Here is a 21,477-nt window from a genome sequence, read left to right as displayed (position 1 = left end):
TCAAAACAGATACATTATAGATCGCATATGAATCAATATTTCGATTTGTAAATGTATTAAAAATAACACGAGTGAACATTCGAGCGTTGTCTTTTTACTTATTTTTTCCATTTATAATATTGTTATTTTGTTGATAAAATGAAGTATTCAATTATCTGTGAATGTATATATTACCTTTGTTTATATATATTCAAGATCCTGCTGTACGCGTAAATAAATATACCGAATAGGATATGTAGTTGCGATTTGCTTAAATTATAGCTAATGGGAACTTGAAAAGAATGCCATTGATACGTGTTTCTATGTGAAATGTGACCGTGCATTTTTATAGCACAGCACTTTAATTACACTTCTGTATATAGTCTCCATGATCTCTACGTACCTATACCTATAGGACCGGGGCCTAACGCATGCGCTGGAGCGTTGCGCACGCGCAAGCAGCGGGGGCCGCGTGTCAATGCGGTCGGCCGATGCATCGGGTGCGCCCGCTTGGGCTGATCAGCTGGCTCGCTAATTCTCTTGGCGGCCCCGATCCGTCGTTGGCCGATGATCGATCGCGCGCTCGGTCAGGAAATCGGACGCGGTCTCTCTCTTTCTCTGTGCGCTTAATCGAGCCATGGATGCACCGCCTCGACAGTAAGTCGAGCGCGAGCACAACACAACTGTTTGTTTACATCAGTGGTCCCGTCGCCAGAGACTGCGCGCGCTAAAGAAGCTACGCGCCTTATTCCGCGGGATGGTCATTTCATAATGACGTGACTCGACGCGATTGACGAATAATATCGCTAATTGCTTTCCATGACGCGGCGCGCAGAGGACGCCAAAAATATCCCACATATCGCAGGAGCAAATCAAGGACATCGGATCGACGATGGATTTCGTGTGCGTGGAGCAATATAGCCTGGACTACCCGGTGTTCTGGATCAAAATCACTCGTCATTCGTGACAGCCGGCTCGCTTTTAGATCCAACGCCTCGTCCTCTACCTACCCTCTGCAGGTATCTACTATTGTACTATAGGTCTTATAGGTCGATTTAGGTCCTATAAGTTGGGCTCTGCTATCGTATTTGGAACCTTAAGTCATCAGTTAATCGTCTCATTTAAACTAATGGTGCACGATTAGAAGTCACCGTTCCAACTTGCAAGTAAAGCTTATAAGCTTATCTAATACGATTTGAAGCGTTCGAGTCGCGGCGGTTTTACGATCGACGAGTCCAGTCAAGTGTTCCAATATAGAAGTCAATAGCGCTTTCGGAGATCGGCGATCAATCAGCGTGTCGTCGAGTTTCGCATCGCGCCCGTTGAAGCTCGTCGCTAACGGATCAACTCCGGGCCACACAGATCAAGTAGATGCTACTGCGTGGCGGAGAACGAAGTGGACCGAAGTGCGCGTCGCAACGTCAACCGCGAGGAGAAGTTCGCCTCGGTGATCACTGTATCGCGTCCGCGGCTCGGGCAGGCACTGCCGAGTACGACATAAACTTGTTATCCAACAACCAGCACTATGACGTCACGCACTTGACCACCGCCGACGAGTATACAGACATCACTCTGCGCGTCATCACTATCGAGAAGAAGCAGTATACGAGCGGTACACGTGTACAAAGCCGCCAACAAACTCGATTCTGTTCAGGAATACATTGTGCTGTTCGATAAATGACTTGTTGCGTGCTGTTGATTTTACTTCACTGTTACCCGCATTCCGATCGATTTAATCTAAAGAATACGAGATTCGGGCCTTGAAGCGACAACCATCCAACACCTTTGCTTTTTTCATTGTCATTTTTTTTGCACAGATACTATCATATCGCTTATGGCGGACAAGCCTACTATGCAGCTGGCGTAGTAATGTAGTGGCGTAATGATCATCACTGCGGTCATTATACTAGTCTTATTCGTCAGGTAAATTTTTTACATATTACAGGATCAATTAACTTGTTGCGAATTTACATTTGTAGACTTGATTTGACTTGACAATGGAGAATTGGACGAAAACGTACTGTGGATAAATGCTCATACCTAGATTACCATTGGCCAATTTCGGAACAAGCGCTGTATCTGTTTCAATGGAAAATTTTCATTTACAACAACAAAAATAAAAGATATTTTTAGTGTTGTAATATGACACTTAATAAAGATGCTTAGGCCCAACCGCGTTTTCTCCTATTTCTATAAATGTGTATGGTGGGACCTTGAACAACGATAATTTTTATTAAACGACAGCGGACAAAATGAGATTGTTGTACAATAAATCAAACCTTAAGCAAAAAAGTAAGGCGTAGTCAAGTGATTTAAATTTTTTTCAGACATTTCCATACCAAATATTGATTAACCAGAATTGATGTAAAAAATAAGTGCTCGGAAGCATCGAACTGATTGCTGATGATAATTATCTCAAGAATATACTTATATACATTTACAACAACCCTGCGATTCCATTAACAAGTGTCTTCATTATTTGTGAGGTTGAAAGCTCTGTAGGTGCCATATGCGTACGCGAAGTGAACTGACTCCAAATCGCCAATAAATAAGGTGGTATTAACCAGAGACGGTTGTTCGCCAACAGGTAAATATCTGCTGTGAAAGTACCAAACTAGATTTTCTGATTGCTACACGTTTTATTTTAATGAAAAACTGTAACGATTTTAAAGTTTAGACACTATTTTATTATTATTATTAATTAGATTTTAAGTATGTACTACCAGTACATCATAAGAATTACATTGTAAACTCTATTTTAATAGATATCAATAGTAACATTTTTATTAATACACTACTTGTTTCTTTAATATTTTAAACATTTTTATATTGTATTATAATATTCTATAGAAAAATTACAATCTCACAGACAAATTCACATGCTTTTTAGTAAATATTTATTTCTATAAATAAGTGTTTGTTTTCGTATTGTTCTAATAGTTATTTACTGTTAAATTATTTAATCAGAAAATATCCACATCAACATTTAAAAGGTTTACATCAATTTTGTATCAATTTCATTACATTGAAACAAAAAAAGAAATTATAAAAAGATAATTTGTTAAATAAGTTCCTATAGAAAAAAAGTATTATTTAAAATATATGATAAAATCAGTGAATAAAAATCAGTTATAGTTTTTAAATTGAAATATTTAAGATTTTCGAAAGCTTATTTCCTATACTAAATTTATTTGACAAACTGAACATTTAAAAAATTTAAGTTTGCCATAACCATTATAATGCAATAACACATGTATGCAAGTTGATGCTACGAAAAATATTAGTTGCTGAGTAGGATCAATGGCAAAATTCAGAAATCAGAGAATTTAAAATTTGAAAAAAGTTAGTTTATAGGTTTTTTGTGTTGTTCAAAATAATCTACGTATTTTTATAATATTAAAAATGTTAGGTTTTAAGTTTGTTGTGTAGTTCGCGAAATCTACGTATTTAACCCTTAACTTGCACACCTCATTTTGGCCACGTAACTGCTTGGTGGGGTAAAATCTACCCCAGCCCGAAAAACATCGAATAAATCAGAGAATTTTAGATATTTTGCTATGAAAATTTTTTCTAGTATATTTCAAACCTTTTACTACAAAAAAAAATATTCAGGTTAACAATTTTTAATGTTACACACGCTGAAAAAAATTGTTGAAAAAAAAAAAAAAATTTATTTATTGTTAAAAATTGTCTGGGGTAAATTTACCCCACATAGCAGTTAAGGGTTAATAAAGTTGGGAATTTCTTATATCAGAAAATTGATACTACGAAAAAACATTCTTTGCTTAGTAGGATCAATTGAGAAATTCTAAAAATCAAAGAATATAATATGAGTAAAAAGTTAGGTTATTTGGGTTATATTATAATATAATATTATAAATATATAATATATTTATAATATATAATATTAAAATATAATAATATAGTTATACATCAAAATAAATTTATATATATAATTATACTTAAATATAATAATTAAGTTAAATAATACAATTATTTACAATATATTATTTAATTATGAATATATTAAAAAATAATTTATATATTAATTATATAAATTATTTATAAATTCTCATAATTTCTCATAAATTTAAATTTAATTTATGAAAATTTATAAGAAATAACTTTTTTTAGATATTTCAGTAACAGGTTTTTGGAACTAGTTCTCATGAATCAATTTTTTTCTGATTTCTCATGAACTGAACCGGTTCTCAAAAAAGTATTTTTTTAATTATTTACAGTCATTTTGTTAATAATGAGGTTTAATCTAAGCGGCATTTAAAAATGTTAGCAATAACTTCAATAACTTCAGCTACCTTATTTTTTGGTATCCTATATTTAATTTCTTTCAAACCATAGTTTTTCAATCCTTTTCCATCTTTCATTCGTTACTAACAAACGATTCTGTTAGAGATACAGATCCAGAAAAATTCTAGCACAATCATAGTGAAGACATTTATGAAAAGTTTACTGCGTATAATTTTGGTAATTGGTATGCCATTTGTTCATAATTTTAAAGCAGAGTAAGATCAGCGATGACAGATTTTGCTCTAATTGTTGCCATAACAGAGCTGTTCAGCATTTTTAATGTCGGTGGATCGCTTCACGTTGCGTCTACAATAAACATGTTATACGCTGAGAATTTCAGGAGCAGAGTGTTGCAATCCGCGGCAGTATAAAGGTTATCTATTATTTTGTAAGTTGCCATAATTAACGTAAACACATTTTTTAATCTAAAATGGATTGCTTTCTAACCTCTCTACGTTAAATAGTATAAAATAATAAGTATAGTAATATTTGATAATTATTGTACATATTTAATATTTTATTAAAATTAATAAATAAAATCGTAGAATTTTCTTATATTTACCAATTAAGATGACCTAATTTTTATTTCCGGCATACCCTGTTTATCTCAACAAGTTATTTAATGTATAGATAGATAGAAAAACAAGACTATATTGTTTTTATTAAGTATATTTGAAGTGGTACACATTAATTAATAGCTACTAAACTTCAGTAATTTTCTGTTATTGAAAAATTATTATTGATGAATGTAACCGCAGCTGATAAACTTTGTTTTTAAAATGTTGCTACATCGTTATAATGTGAAACACTGCAACCTTTTCGGCAACCGCAAAAAGTTTCAAGAACGTTGCATCGTACAAAATGTCCGCCTTTGTTTGAGGCAAAACAATTTCTCGAATTCCTTTTTTAACGAGCTTAACCTTCGTACACCATTACTATACTACAATATTTCAATAATCAAAACATTGTGTTAAACGGGTTTTGTTAATGCTATGACAAGCTTTTTGTTCGTGAAATTTTTATTATAAATGGCTTAATGACATGTCAATATTTTATTGTAGAAATGTTTTCTATGTTTATATCAAAAGCTGAAAGATTAGCTTGGCATTAGGGAAAAATCACGGTAGTAGTGTTCATTAGCACAACATTTTTAATAGTCGATTGTAATTAATGAAATGCTATAGTAGTATTTGTTTAAAGGTTACTCTAACAAAACAGAATTTAAGAAATTGTTTCGACAATGTTTTGGCAATTTTTTACTTTAAACAAAGGCGAATTTTTGTATACGTTGCTGTAATGTTTTTGAAACTTTCTTCATAGTTGATGGTGAAAAGGTTGCAACGTTTCACAGATAATATTGCAGCAACATTTTTCAAACAAAGCTTAGTGTCTGGGGTTTTTTTATAAGTAAAAACTATAAAAAATCGACAGTAAATCACTAGGCGCTCGTAATGAAATAAACAACTCTAAATTTATATTCTTTTATGGAAATAACAAAATGTATAGTCTGCTGTAGAAGGTTGAATAACTTTTGTTATATATAATTATACAAGATAATTATTGAATTAAGATTTAAATAAGATTGTCATGGCCGGTAATGGGTACACTCGCACCATATAACGCTCTTTGAAAGCTAATAGTAAATTAAACTATCTATGCTTGTCCGTTATACTATAATATATTGCATTGCACAAACAAAACAAACATATATGTGCACGTATATATATGATACATATAGAAACGAAACGATGCGAGCGCCACTTCAGTGAAATTTCAAACCGGCTGCCGGCGATGTCCGGGTGTTTCATGCACGCCGGTATATCGAGTCGGCGAGTTGTCGCGCTTGTGTTTCCATAACCGCTTGACGGCCACATAAACTCGCACTTGTTCGTCGGCTGCCTGATTCTCGTTTTAAGAACGTTCGCATTTCTTCACCTACGCGAAAGAGAAAAAGCTGTACTCTGCTGCTGCAACGAGAAGCCGAACAATTAGCCAAGGATGTCGCCGAGGAGGACGAGACGAGGTAAATCCTAAGGATTTTTACAACGAAAAAGTTTTTCGACGACGTAGTTTTGGGCGGGCAGAACTGGCAAAAGCGAACATGGCGTACGTTTTGGCGCCTTAAATGAAAATACCGTAAACATTACTATTGTAAGCCGAGATTATTTTGATTTTTTTTCTCGCGATAAGCAATAAATATATGCGACTCATGTTTGGTTTGTGACATAATCTGTTGATTATTATGATGAATTCATCTATAATATTATGATCGAAGCTTTTTATCGCCCTCATTCGACGGCGAAATATATTATTTTTTTCAAGGCACAGCGCCTCTCGTGTTTATATGTTGTGCCTTGATGTTGTTACTGTTACATACTGTCCATAGCGATAGCCAATCAATAACCTGTTGAATTACAGCGTAGATTTTTAATATATTATATGCGGTATGCTATAGCTGTTTAACAAACACTATACTATTCTCTGTTGCTCAATATTTGCAAATAAATATTTTAGGTACTATAAGACAGAGTGTCATGGAGACATCCATAGATAGCAGTTTGAAAAATACCTCAAAGATCACAAAGAAAAGTCACCGTGCAAACAAAAGTGAGTTAATTTTTTTCATAGTGTTTGAATAAATAATTCAATTGAACATAATTAATTTTTAATTTTGGTTAATTGAATGAAAGGTCATGCTAAAGTTTCAGAAGATGAAAGTGAGAATCTTATGGAAGTATACAGCTCACAGGAAAGTGTTGCATCTACAAGCATCCTCAATCAAACTTCATCAAAAGTAAAGAAAACAAGAAGAGGTGTAAAAGCATCTGAGTCTCAAGACATTTCTTTGTCTGTGACCATTGAGGAACCAAAAAAAAATGCTAAGACTCCAAGGGCTAAAAGGCAAATTACAAGAAGCAAATCACAAACTAAAGAATCTCAAACACTTTTGAGTAAGAAAGAATCTGATAATGTAAAGCTTGAAAAGCGAGTGTCTTACAATTTAATAAGCGATAATGAAGAAAGTTCTGGAGTATCATTGAGAAAAATAGCAAAATCATCTAAGGGAGCCAATACACCAGAGGAGTCACCTGAAAGAGGATCTTTAAAAAATATTTCTTCTGACAAAAATGTCACACCAAAAACTAGTCCTGCATTGAATGTTTCATTTACCCCACATCGTTCTAAGAAAACTCCAAGAAAATCTCCTGTTAATTTAGGATCTCCTAAAACACGCTCACCAAATCCAGTCAAGTTTTTGATAAAACCAAGAAAATTGTCCATAGTAGATTCGCCTACCTCTTCAGAAAATTCATTACATCAAAATAACTCTTTGAATGATGGGAATGAATCTATACAAAATACTAATAAGAGTAGTATGAATTCAAAATCTAAATTAAATGTTATATCTAGTAAGAAGAAAACTATTTCACCATTTAAACCAAGACCAACATTTTCTAAATCTCCAAAAATTGTTCTGAAAACTCCAAAGGCTAAATCAAAAAAATCTGCTCTTTCAAAACAGAAAAAGTCTTCAGTAAAGTCAGATAAAGCCTCAAAATCGCTCAAATCAACTATAGACGAATCTCTATCAGTAACTGATAATACCTCAGGGTTAATTAATTTCAACGAGACTATCACTGTATCGCCATCAAAATCTTTAAACAAATCTGCTAATACTTCTGTAAGTCCAGGAAAATCTCCAAAAATGACATCACCAGCTAAATCTAAACTTGAGTTGTTATCATCTAGTCTAACAAGTGTACCTAAAATTATTTTGTCATCGGTATCTATGAAAACAAAACCAAAAACTAAATTTGCCTGTATCCCTAAAGGCACACCAAAAATTGTTTTAACGAAGAAATCCCCAGTAAAGTCAACGAAGAAAACTTCACCTATGAAATCTAAAAGTAGCTCTCCTTCAAAAGTTGAAAAATTTCCATCAAAATCTGAAAATACTTCAGTTGCTGCATCTCAAGAATTATCTAAAGTTCCTTCATCAATTGAAATTAGTTTAAAAAGTACACCAGCAAAACTTGCATCACCAACAAAATTTGAAAAATCATTATTGATATCCAAATCTAAGAAATCACCAACCAAATCTGTTCGATCCTCACTAAACACGAGTTCTAAAAAAATGCAGAACACTTCTTTGTCAAACTCTAAGATGCCTAAAATTGTTCTAAAAAAGAAATCACCACAGAAATCCTTAAAATCAGCAACACCAGCAAGTGCAAAAAAAACTCTAAAAGTAACTTCTGCTTCTAAAAGTATTCCAGTTTCAAATGTCAACAAAGTTCCATCAAAACAGCAATCCAGAACATCAAGTCCTACCAAAAATACATCGAAAAATACAACTATGAGTCCAAAGGTAGTCATGAGTAAATTGTCCTCACCAGAATTAAAAAATAATAACTTGAGGGCCAAAGAAAATCAGCCGAGTGTAACCCTGGTGCCAGTAGATCATGAAACTCATAAATTGAGAGTTTCTTCAGGTAGAAGCCCAAAATCGCCAAAAATAGAAGAAAATAAAAAATCAAGTCCTGTCAAATCTGCCAGATATACCAAAAGTATGACTAGGTCTATTGCTGCAAGTACTGATTCCAAGGCCGGTACACCAACTGGTATTTTAGGTAATAAATTTTTTAATTTGAAACCAAAAAATACATCAACACCAAGAGAGAGGAGTAAGGTAACTAAGTCTCCTCTTGGAAAATCGAAAATCATCAAAAGATTAAACCAGTCTACAATTAAAGGAAATCAACCATTTCTTGAGGATGAATCTGAGCCATCTCTAGACAACAGTTCTCTAATCCGCATGAGTGACGTTTTTGATATAGACACTCCTCGAAAAAATAATACATTTGACAAAAATTCCAGCAATACTAAGTCACCAAAATCTTTAAAGAAATTGGATAAGAACGATACATTTGAAACTGGCAAGTCTCCTAAAAATACCTCACAAAGGAGCAACAGGAGTGGTACATTTGAAGTAAGTAAATCTTCTTCCTCTGGTAAAAATAAATCCAAGATAAATGACACTTATGAAATAAATGAACCAAAAACACCTGGTCTTAAGAGAACAATAAAAGATGCTGAATTAGATTTAAATGCCGAATCATCGGCTAAAAAGAGTCGTAAGGTCAACTTTACCAGTCCTGCTAGAGAAAGTGTACGAGCATCCAGCATAAATAGAATAGGAACGCCTGCTCATCCGAGAAAAACTCCGATAACAGTTGGCAAAACAAAGACTTCACTTTTCTCTTCCGTTAGAAGTAGAATTAGTTCGTTGGTACTGGCCAATAAAACACCTGCAAGTACCCCTTTGAACAAAAGAAGCTCTATAACCGATTCTAACAAATCTAAGAGCAATTATGCTGCTCAACTTGCTTCAGTTAATCGTCTCAGTCGATCGAAAAACGTCACAGATTCACATAAGAAAATAGGTGATTGAATTACTCATTAAAGTTTTTAATTTTTAATACCTAATAGTAATACGTATTACTAAAATTACATTACTTTTTTTAGTAACTAAAACTCCAGTTAGTAGAAAAATTCCTAATTTTGCTGAAATCCATCAAAAGAATTTTGCAAAAATGGAGTCTTTGGTGGATTTAAAAAAGCGGGTTGAAAAAAGGCACATAATTTTAAATGCAGGAAGTGCCAAAAAAGGTAAATATTTATTGAAAGTAAGCACACTTAATGATATTTAACAATAAACCTAATGAATACACCTTAGTAGCGACAGAGTCCACTAATGGTGCATACAACAGATTTGGATTCAAAGTGAGGAAGAATGAAGCTGTTAATTTGGTTTCTAAAAAGCAAACTGCAAGTGCTGATTCTAGGTAAATTTGGTTATTATTTACAACTTATTTAAAAAATGTAAAATTTGAATTTATAATGGAATTTTTTAATTTCAGGCAACAGAAGCGAGAAAATGCGAGAAGTACTTTGCAAGGAGTGCGTATGAATAGGCGATTTGAACTGCAAATGAAAGCTCGCATTAAGACCTCGTAACTAAGATATAAGTTTCTTTTTTAATTTATCGAATGATAAGATAAGCATGTAAATACAAATATCTATTTACAATCACCATTGTACTTCTAAAACTATTTCAAATAATGACTTTTGTATGGGGATATTACCGGTTTGAGGTAACCTTTTTTTTTTCAAAAACAATTTAATTGTGCTGATAACCTTATAAACAACAATATCTTAATTTTTTATTCGAAAGACAAATCAAAAGTTGTGCGTAACTATGAAATTTAATGAGTAATGAAACGAAATTGAATTTTTTTTTTAACATTTAAAGATATTATTTGATAATTATTATGACGTAGCACGGTTAAACAGAAAATTTTCTTACGAAAAAATTGTAATAAAGTTACGCACTAGTCCTATAGGTGTAATGAATGTTATTTTTATTTTAAATATGTTTACTTTTAATTGTATCATATAGGAGAGCACGTGCTATTTACACAATTCATTCTGAGTTTGTCACCTAATCAACAATCATCAATGTACTAAAACATAGTTAAGTGATAGCAATAAAAAGATATTTACTGAAGTCTGTCTATTTTTGTAAATACTTTGAACATCATTCCTATTCAAATTTCTTGTACGCCGCTCCTGTCAACAAAGAAGTTGAGGAAGTAAGAGACTGATATAAACAAAAAATACACGTGTTGGATTTGGAAGTTTTGGAACTGGATTTGGATCGGTTTTAGAATTGGATTTGGAAGTTGGAACTCAATGGAACTCCAATCGATCTGCGCATGCGAATCATTGCAGCCATGATGATCAGGATAAAAACTTAACTTTACGAAACTTTAAGGTTTACGTAGTGGTAGACTATCTTTTTCCAGAAGCAGACGGAGTTAGACGGACGGAGTGTCAACTAGCGCTATATAGAGCTAGCAGCAACAGAAAACGAGTATGGCGACGTGGGTAAGCGAAAAATTTGAAGAGCCTAAAAATGCCGACGATATTGAGGAGAATTTCAACAACATACTTGTGACTCACGACCTGCAGGATTGCCTCGATGACAGTCTCGATTTACCCAGTTTCGTTAAAATCTACGGCCAGTCCGCCGAATTTGACTACGAAAAGTACTCTGACGAAGATCCCCTCTACAATGAGACTCTACACGATGAAAACACAGGGTACACACAAGACGACATTCGTTGTTTTTTCTGGCAATGCTAAATACCACGATTGATATGCTGCTTGTCTTTTTCCATCTCCAATCATGTGCTAGAAACAAGCTGCTTTTTCATTTTACAGATTCGTAATGCGTATTTTAAAGCTTTATACATATACTTTACGTTTTTTTTGGCCTTCCCATATAAGGGCATTACCAGATTTGAAATTAGACCTACCAAATTTACAGATCGTTTTCGTTAATTTATAATAGATGATTGTTTACAAATACTTTTATAGTCATCAGATTAGTTTATTAAAATTAATTTTCAATATATCAATCTGCTACATTAAGATATTCATATCAATTATAAAATATTACAAAACCTATTACACAAAAAAAAATATTTTTATTCTAACAATAACCTAATACACAATTGATGAAAGAGACCCATAAGTCAATTAAGTACATTATAAAGTTAAATCTGTGCAACTTAGTTAATTTAATATTGATTCTCATTCGTACGTTGAATCATTAATATCTTGTCTATGATCCAATATGTTGAATAATTTCATTATTATAATTAAAAATTAAACTTTTATTTCTTAGATATATTCACCATACAATCAGTTCTGATGAAATCTACATGCGGATACATCCAGGAAACAATAACTCTATGCCTGAAGATCCATCTCATGCTGTAATTACAATTGAATCTACAGATCCAGATACTAATCAAAAACACATCAGTCGATATAATTGTGAATATGATGGGTGCTCACGTACTTACAGTACAGTTGGTAATTTAAGAACACATATGAAAACACATAAAGGTTGGTGAAAATGTAATATTTTTATTCTTTTTTTATCAATTATTGGTAGTAAATGCCACCATATAATAATTTCTGATTGATTCTAATTTTTTTTTACTAACTTCTATATATCTTTCCCATTATGCATAATCAAAGGCTAACATTATTGGTAAGTTGCTCATAATGAATGTTTTTTTCCCTAACACCATTTTATTATTGAATAGAATAATAAAAACTCACATTGCACCATTTTGATTGAAACACTTTTGTTCAAAGTTAGTTATATTTCAAAATACTCCGTTTATTAATTAGTAATAACAATAAAGTGAATAGCATAATATGAATATCTCTCAATTTTCAGGGGAGTATCGATTTAAATGTTCAGAACCAAGCTGTGGAAAAGCATTTTTAACTTCATACAGTTTAAAAATTCACATTAGAGTACACACAAAAGTTAAACCATTTGAATGTAATCACAATGGGTGCGAGAAAGCATTTAATACCTTATACAGACTAAGAGCTCATCAAAGACTTCACAGTGGTAATACTTTCAACTGCGAAGAAACAGGATGTGTAAAATTCTTTACAACACTTAGTGATCTCAAGAAACATATACGCACTCACACTCAAGAAAGACCATACAAGTATGTTTTTACCTGTATTTCGCACGACCATTCATTAATATTTCAACTTATACATTTCAAAAAATATTCTGATTAAATAAGCACTATAATGCAATACTGTGTTACAATAAGTACAGACATCGTGATTAGAATTCACACATACATAAATTTCAATTTCTGAAAAATAGATTATGTATGTAATATTTCAATTCACATTATTTAATTCTTTTTCTAACAACTCTTATAATTTAAGGTGCAGAGAAAAAGGTTGTGGAAAAGCATTTACTGCTTCTCACCATTTGAAAACTCATAAAAGAACACATACTGGTGAACGTCCGTATATTTGCACACATGGTCATTGTAAAAGATCATTTACCACACCTCACAGCTTGAAAAGTCACTTAAAAACTCATAAAAAAACGTCTTCAACATCAGATGATGTAATTAAATTTTAGTTTTTTTTTTTCGACGATGTGGCTGAATTTAAATTAATGTCTTTTTTTTAGAATAAAAATGAGGATAATTCAAACAGCGGGGGAAAAGAAAGTCATGGGAAGGTAGAAACTATTTCTGAAAACAATGGAAATGATAATTTAGAGCCGGTGTTACATGAAGTTCCTGTTGCAATAGTACTTTATTCTCCTTATGAATCCTCACCTACAATGCAAACCAATGATAATATTACAAATATTCAAGTACAGAATATTATCAACAATAATGATAATTCAGTAATTAACATTTTACATCAACAAGAATCTAACCCCTTAAGTATTTATAATGATTCGAATACTAAACAGAACAAAAATAATGATACTTCTATGAATAGTTTTGATACTGATTTAGACTATAATCATATAAAATTATTTAATAATATTCAAAACAATTGCCATGAGACTAATCAGATACTTAATGAAAATAATGATTCGATTTTACAAAGCCAAAATGTTGTTTTGGATCATTTAAATGTTTGTACTTCAAATACACAGCAAGCTAATCTTACAGATAACTTAAAAAATCAAACAATTTCAATGACCAAAGCCGATAACTATTTAGATAAACCAATGATAAATTTAATGAATACAACATTGAATAATTGTGAGAATACTATTTTGTATGATCCATTATCTAGTCAGATACCGCCAGTCTTAAATATTGCAGATAATATTAGTAAAATATCTTTGGAGAATAATACAGCTCTTGGAAATGGAACATCTATTCAAAATGTGTCACATACAATAGCAACTGATTCAGTAATTAGTAATGAATCGCACGCTTTAGAATTAGCATTAGCATCCGAAGAAGAAAGACAATCGCCATGGATTGATATCAATTCATTAACAAGTGAATTAACAGAAAAAATAGTAGCTCCTGCAACGATACCAGCTATTCGAACAGAGTCTACATGGACAGAAACAAATGCTTTACCAACAGCTGTTCACTCATTAGTAAATTTACTTGGACCAGAACCATATCCATTAGAACTGAAAAATGGGCTTCAAAATCCACCTGTGCTAGAAACAGTTAATTTGGTAGATACAGAAAACCTTACTGATGGAAATGCTGAGATTATAATGAATTATGCCGAATATCAGAAGAGTTACTGTTCACAAGGTCAACCAGATAGAATTGAACCATCAAGAAATATATTGCATGAAATTACAGCTGATGCTGGAATATGCAGATGCTCTAATTGCAAATGTGATAGTGAAGGAAATAACTGTCAGAGCTGTCCTGGTACTTCCAGTAGAGATCAAGAGAAAATACAAGAAATTAAGAAAAATGAATCAAAGCAATTAAAGGTAACAGACATAGTTTCATCTTTTAAAAGCAAATGTTGTTGTGATAGCCAGAATAGTTGCGGATCGTGCTGTGTTGTCATTTGTATAAAAACTTTACGGGAATTGCAAGAAGTATTCAATACATGTTGCAAAAAAACAAGCGCCAATAGTACAGGATGCTGTAAGAGTAGTTCTATAAACAAACCAAGTATGTTAATTTCACCTTCATTAATGAGTCAGATAGCAGGCAATCAGTGAAGAACAAACTAGTCTGTAACAGAATTGTTACTTTGCACTAAATATTAAGTGCACATTGTGTGCAAAAAAGTATAAAACTTCGTTTTCATAGAGAACTGAGAGCTTTGAATCCTTTACAGGATATTTTATTTTTTTTAATTATATTAAGCATTAATATATAAAGCAATATTAATGTAACTTTTATTTATGCAATAACTACATTTAAATCAACTAATAGAAGTATTTGTTGTTTGCGAAAAAATAATCATTAATGTGTTTTATATTATAATGATACTTGTTATATCAAGTAAATAGTTAAACTATATGATGTTTTACCAAATATTCTTAGTCTTAAAAATGTTGACTGGAAAAACTCTTAATTTAAATTGTTTATCTACGGTGATGAAGTGCCAAAGGCTAAGGATTTGATTTCATTTTTACAGAAATCAAATATATTTTTTTCACTTGTTATATGGCACTATATAGTGCTTAAAGTTTTTCATTGAATGAAATGTGCAATTCTAATTTCATAAAAAAACTTAATGTTTGTAAAAAAAGTTATCTTATATACATGTTTATAATCGTGTTTGTTGATACAATATAACAGCCTGAATGATTTTCTATTTTTAATAAACGTTATTAAATCTAAATGTTAGATTTACATATGAAAAGTGTTCAGACATAATATAACTTGCTTTAACATGTCTAATAAATACTGGCTTTTATATTTTCCATATGTTTAAATAAATCCTTTCCCATTTTCTTTAATTTAAGCTTTTATTATGATTTTTCCTTTTAATGTCGTATTTTGTATGACATCTATTTTACATTAAAAGTTTCTAAAAATGAAATACAACAAAACATTATTTTTACATTTTGTATAATTATAATTTTTTAGTATAAATTAAATTTATGATGAAGCTTGCACTAAAGCTTCAGCAACTTCAACTGCAATTGCAGCTTCTGCTTTGTCTTTATCAGAAGAAGCAGATGATAACTGTTGCTGTGCTTTGCTGAGAAGATCTTTTGCCGCAGAATTGTCTAATGCTTCTACAGGATGAGCTTCTTCTGCTAGAACCTAAAAAGATTTATTGTACCTTTAACATTTAACTTTTGACTAGTAATATTTATGTTAAAAACTACATGGTAAAAATGACCCTACTATTCTCACTGAGTATTATACTAGATTATAATAAATAAAAATGTTTAATTTTACATAAGATAAATTAATTTTGAGATTACATAGCAAATAGTTGAATAAAAGCCATTATATATACATTTATATTTAACAAGAACGAAATTTTTTCTATATTATTATTGTAACTAATTGCATTTTAAAAATTAAAATATCAAAAACCAAGGTAATTTTACAATGAAATTCAGATAAGCTTCCAAGAAATAATCTATCATGAAAATAAACTATCAACAATAAACTAGAAATGTAAGTTTTCTCACCTGCACACTAGAATCTTCATTGATTGTAACAGTACCCGAGGATACAAAGATTTTTTTCGTATCTCCACTTTGTTCATAAACTGTAACAACACCAGGTTTCAGAACAGCAAGAGTAGGAACATGTTTGGGTAAGATACCAAAAGAACCAGAAAATGATGGTACATCTACTTGTTTAATGACAGCTTGGTCATAAAATACCTAAAACAACATGGTTCATAAATAAAATAATAACTTAAAAAATGAAATAATTATATAGTATCATTATACCTGGTTAGCACCAGCAAATGTAAATTTCATTTGATCTGCTGCAGGAGCATCAGCATAAAATCTCTTTTGTGTGCGAGCGCACCTCAACAATGGGCGTAACGAACGGGTAATAGTGGCCATGTTTACTAAAAACATTAATAAACTGAAGTTATTAATTTTATATATTTACGATATACGAATAATGTTACATCACAAGTGGTATGTATGAATTTGATAACCCTACTATTGGATACAATCAACGAGCTCTATAAAATTAGTATAAATTACTAAATGTACACAGAAAAATATGACGAATAAGAATGAATTTGTCGTACTTCAATGTAAATATATTAATTATTCACTTACGAATTTAATTATAACTATTTTACAAGGGTGTCAAAAGACCAAGGGGAGCCAGCAGAAAAGTGTAACTCACGACTGCGCATGCGTAAGTGATTGGCGCTCAACTCGATTGAGATTTATGAGCTTCAGCTCTTTCCGGTTAATTCAAAAATTCAATTTACGCTATAATAATTTTTGTCTATAATTCACTTTTATTGTATGTAGTATATACATAAATATACGTGATGTAATTAAGAAATGCATCACTTCGAGTATACTATTAGTTAATAGTAATCTAGTGAAAAGTTATACAAATATAATTACATTAATTTTAATATAAGACAATCACTAAGCTATATTGTCACATTTGACAGAAGTTGTAAGCGAATATTTGTAAATAACTATAACCTAATTGATAACAAGAGCAAATGATTTCATTAATAGACAATTTCGTAGTATCATGATACGACATTCGGTTGGTTACCTGTAGTAGATCATTTTCAATAGCATTTATATTTAAACACAATATATATTTAATCATCATTAGATGAGAATTGCCAGTCTAAGAATGTCGCATGCATCACCTTGATCAAGTCGTATTGTTGAATGCCATTTTGTTTTTATTTTTCAATTTAATGAAAATTTGAAAAATAGAGACGATAGTACCAACAAAACAGTAATATATGAATTCTATTACGGTTATCAATGAACCACCAAGAAACAAGCCAAAGATACCACCGAACTGCACTGGAAAAAGAGTATAATTTGACACAATATATATTCAAATTCAATTGTAGAAAAAATATTGAAATGCGTATCATCAAGTAGAATCGTTGTAGTTGATGAATTATTCTTCGCTAATTACCTAGTAAATCTAAATCTGAAGCAACCAATTCTTTTCTATAAAGCATTCCTGTTGGGCTATCGTAATGTACATCTATGGAAATGACATTTTCATCAAAGTCAAGTCTTGTTGGTTCGTCATCGTAATAGCAGTACTTGCAGTCTTTTAAACAAACACACGAGTTGACCTGTTTATCTTCGTATTTAGTAAAAAGAATAAAGAATTTTACGCCTTAATTGTTAATTATTCAATTGTTAATATATATCCGCGTGATTCCAAAACGTTCGCTTACCAGTTTTCTTTGTCAGGCACGTAAGGTCTTCAATTTTACATTCGCGATGACTAGCTAAATGTTGGTGCAAATATGACTTACATTAAGATATCGATGTATTAAAAGATCGTTAATAGAGTGGGTTTAAATAGCCATTAGGGGATATTTAAACCACAACATCTTAATACTCGAATAATACAAACCGTTGATTGGATACAAGAAAGTTGGATTACACTCACACATATTAATAAGCTGTGTCTTTTCGCACGAATCTAAACATGCTTTATAATTATATGTATTATTTTCGTATTTACACACGAACTTGTCTTTGGAATTCTCTTGTTGAATTACTTCAGAAGAAGCGGTTACACACATAAACTGTATATTCACATTGTATTTTCTTCTTAATCTAATTTTACGAGCTTTTGATGGATGCATATTCGGAGGAGATATCATCAAAAGAGCAGTGTCTCTTTCTTGAAAGAACAGTTGATATATACACTCCAGCTATATATAACAAGTATAATATCAAAGCATTTTTATACCTTTGGCGTCTGGTGAATAAGAAATATTATCATATCTCGCTGAAAATTCTAAGCCTCCGCGGATGCCATAATTATGAGAGTTGAATAAATCTTCATCACTCTTGTATTTATGGCTTATAGAAGTTAGAGAATTAAAAGAATAACAAAATCCAAAGACGGTCTTTTGGGTTTCGAACAAATCACAGCAACTTATTTTCTGATAACTCCATGAACAATTGAAAAAAAGCTGCTCACAGCTCGGCATTGCTTTGTATAATAAATAAGTCAAATCTACATCTACAAAACATTAATTATCGATTTGTCAAATATCATAAGTACTGAATGATATTCATCGTATTTTCAATATTATTACCTTTAAGAGAGTGCAGAGTTGACTGATCAATGTCAATCTTTAATTCATTTAGATGTAAGAATCGTAATTTCGAAATTTCTTTCAGGATCTTTATAAGCGCGGAAGTGTTATTTTTGTGAATTACTTTAGAATGCGTTAAATTATCTACAGCTTGAATTGCCTTATTCCAATCGACGATAGTGTCAGAACAGAAAGTAACACTCGGAAAAGGAACTTCGTCGATAGCGTGATTAACTTTGGCTATGTTAATAACGGTATACTCTGCCTTCGTGGAAAATCTCTTTCAGGTGTGCTCAAGCAAAATACAAGAAAAATTGTTTTCAATTGGAATACTCACTTGAAACTGGGCATACAATTGGATTATGATGTTTGAGCAAAAACAAAGTCCTATAAGACAAAGTAACGCCCAAAAGATACGCTCAATTTTGTATAAAGTTTTATCCTGCGTATATTTAAGGCCGTGGAGACCAGTGTGCAGAGCGAAACATTTCAGTCCTTCGACCAGATTTCTTTCGGAAAATTTACCTGACTTTTTCGTTTGTTTGTTTGCTACATCACTGTCTGCATTTTAATTAAATTTTATGTAAAATAACATACAGGGCGTCCAAAAAGTAACGAATCAAGGAAATAACTTTCCAGGTAGCAAAGCTTTTGCGAAGCTCAAGGTTGTTTTAGGACTAACTTTCGACGAGGAATTCGATGGTGACCTTGGATTTGACCTTCAACCTCAATGTCAAGGTCATTTGGAGGTCAACTTTTTTTTTAAATGGAAACCACTACTTTTGACACCAATTTTATTATTACATTTAGCGTCACCCAGGGACAACGGCGTGGAGCCATACCTTGATGAAGCTAAATGACCTTGAGGTTAAGCTCCTCGTCGAAAGTTAGTCCTAAAACGACCTTGACCTTCGCAAAAGCTTTGCTACCTGGAAAGTTATTTCCTTGATTCGTTACTTTTTGGACACCCTGTATATAACGAACTGAACAAATCAAACTGATATTATTGCATAAGTTATTCCAAGCTACTGAACCTTTTGATAGATGGCCTAATTTACTGGTATGAATCATTACGCTTTTAATTCTATTTTAGCTCGTAAATATCTAGCTTTCTGATTTTAGATTGATTTTTTCCTTATCAAAAATTATTCGGTGCCAAATACGATTTTCTATGAGTAAGAAGAAATGACACAGTACATTTGAATTCGTGAGAATACTTCAAAATTCCAAATCGTAAAAACATCAAGCAATAATTATGCGACTCTGAGTAAAATAAATTAAAATGAAAGAAAAATATGAAATGAAGCTTAACTTTTCTAAAATACATATTTGTTTTAATTTTACTACTCCAAGGCATATATTTATTCTATTTTAATTGGCTTAATAAGACTATATCCCCGAGAGTCGGTAAATAATTTTTTTCCGAGTCAAAGAAAATGTATTGAGTTATATTATTGAAGATTATTTTGCGATAGGGTTTCTGTTTGAGTAGCCTCAATTTAGCTCCAGGAAAGTAAAATAAATTAAATAGTTTTTTTTTTAATCAATATTGGTAAAAGATTGATTCGTTGCGACAAGCTAAGCATACTAAATTATCTATTATTTCTCACTTTCTTTGCACGAAGTACAAAGTATGAAAGCATTAGAAAGATCAATACGAATTACGATGTGCTTGTGACACTCAAATAATTCAACTATAAGTTGTATATAAAATAATTAGACATATATAATCAGAGAAATTTTAATCAACTATGATGTATTATAATACAAGATCAAAAAAAAAATTTCAACAAATATATTTAAAAAAATATAATTCAAACTATATCATCATTAAATCTGTTTCATTATCAAAACTGTTACATTTAACAATTATTAAGTAGCATGTCAATGTGATCCGAAATTCTGGATGAACAAATCCAATATATTTTCACGAATTATAATCACGCATGTATGCCTTGGAGATAATTACTACATACACAAGTGTTTAACTGTTCAAAAAGCCATAATGCCAAAAAGTATGACGTTGAAGGAACGGCGTGATAAGTAAACCAAAATTTAAGTTAATCGAATTCTAATATCAGTGATTACCAGGCGCCTCATAACAATTTTAAACGATTGTAATTCGTATTGAACTTCTTTCAATAAAATGTATATCTTCAATATGCACTATATCATTGTATATTCGGCTATGCTTCTGAACTGCTTGAAAAATATTCTTCTAATGATTAGTCTCAAACAAATTCTTTTCGTTCACTGTGTGAAAATAGACGTTATTAACGGTCCATTAATAAAGAGTTCTTTTACAGATTCAAGAGTATTTGTCAGACGACAAGGTTCGTTCATGCTCCAAGTGCAACTAAACGTATATAATGCGATAACTTAATAAATCAGTGTATAATAACTAAAAATAACCAAATAACTACAATTTATCAAAACAAAACAAAACAAGAAATATTTACTTTTTCTAATAAGTTTGTTAAACTGCCCATCCTTATTTTGTTCAGCATACATATTTTTAAAAAGAGATAATATTTCACTTTTCGT

At 31.6% G+C, this 21,477-nt stretch overlaps 3 protein-coding genes across 10 annotated transcripts; 2 read left to right on the top strand and 1 right to left on the bottom strand.

Moving 5' to 3' along the window:
• The first annotated feature begins 6,094 nt into the window (after positions 1 to 6,094).
• LOC131663479 (probable serine/threonine-protein kinase nek3) lies at positions 6,095 to 10,848 on the top strand. Of its 3 annotated transcripts, none has more exons than XM_058933915.1 (6): positions 6,095 to 6,310; positions 6,802 to 6,894; positions 6,990 to 9,731; positions 9,814 to 9,957; positions 10,025 to 10,133; positions 10,209 to 10,848. In XM_058933915.1, exons 1-6 carry the CDS (start codon positions 6,286 to 6,288, stop codon positions 10,303 to 10,305), a joined length of 3,210 nt encoding a protein of 1,069 aa, XP_058789898.1. In that variant the 5' UTR covers positions 6,095 to 6,285; the 3' UTR covers positions 10,306 to 10,848. The 3 variants fall into 3 exon arrangements, with proteins under 3 accessions (XP_058789898.1, XP_058789897.1, XP_058789895.1); XM_058933914.1 differs by having other exon boundaries at positions 6,978 to 9,731; positions 10,028 to 10,133; XM_058933912.1 differs by having other exon boundaries at positions 6,978 to 9,731.
• A 296-nt stretch (positions 10,849 to 11,144) lies between these two features.
• On the top strand, positions 11,145 to 15,596 carry LOC131663658 (zinc finger protein GLI1-like). Of its 3 annotated transcripts, XM_058934173.1 has the most exons (6): positions 11,145 to 11,235; positions 11,320 to 11,450; positions 12,038 to 12,261; positions 12,602 to 12,884; positions 13,117 to 13,303; positions 13,370 to 15,594. In XM_058934173.1, exons 1-6 carry the CDS (start codon positions 11,224 to 11,226, stop codon positions 14,897 to 14,899), a joined length of 2,367 nt encoding a protein of 788 aa, XP_058790156.1. In that variant the 5' UTR covers positions 11,145 to 11,223; the 3' UTR covers positions 14,900 to 15,594. The 3 variants fall into 3 exon arrangements, with proteins under 3 accessions (XP_058790156.1, XP_058790155.1, XP_058790157.1); XM_058934172.1 differs by having other exon boundaries at positions 11,156 to 11,450; XM_058934174.1 differs by lacking the exons at positions 11,145 to 11,235; positions 11,320 to 11,450 and adding an exon at positions 11,938 to 11,949 and having other exon boundaries at positions 13,370 to 15,596.
• A 40-nt stretch (positions 15,597 to 15,636) lies between these two features.
• Positions 15,637 to 18,620, bottom strand: LOC131663584 (ATP synthase subunit delta, mitochondrial-like). Of its 4 annotated transcripts, XM_058934058.1 has the most exons (6): positions 18,058 to 18,176; positions 17,787 to 17,960; positions 17,506 to 17,663; positions 16,601 to 16,725; positions 16,334 to 16,531; positions 15,637 to 15,956 (listed from the first exon to the last, which is right to left on the bottom strand). In XM_058934058.1, exons 4-6 carry the CDS (start codon positions 16,718 to 16,720, stop codon positions 15,789 to 15,791), a joined length of 486 nt encoding a protein of 161 aa, XP_058790041.1. In that variant the 5' UTR covers positions 16,721 to 16,725; positions 17,506 to 17,663; positions 17,787 to 17,960; positions 18,058 to 18,176; the 3' UTR covers positions 15,637 to 15,788. The 4 variants fall into 4 exon arrangements, with proteins under 4 accessions (XP_058790041.1, XP_058790042.1, XP_058790040.1 ...); XM_058934059.1 differs by lacking the exons at positions 17,787 to 17,960; positions 18,058 to 18,176 and having other exon boundaries at positions 17,406 to 17,527; XM_058934057.1 differs by lacking the exons at positions 17,506 to 17,663; positions 17,787 to 17,960; positions 18,058 to 18,176 and adding an exon at positions 16,946 to 17,083.
• Between the last annotated feature and the right edge of the window lie 2,857 nt (positions 18,621 to 21,477).

This window comes from Phymastichus coffea, unplaced genomic scaffold, assembly GCF_024137745.1.
Source record: "Phymastichus coffea isolate CEN01 unplaced genomic scaffold, Cenicafe_Pcof_1.1 PCOF00036, whole genome shotgun sequence".
Classification (NCBI taxonomy): domain Eukaryota; kingdom Metazoa; phylum Arthropoda; class Insecta; order Hymenoptera; family Eulophidae; genus Phymastichus; species Phymastichus coffea.
This window is presented reverse-complemented; position numbering and strand designations above follow the sequence as displayed.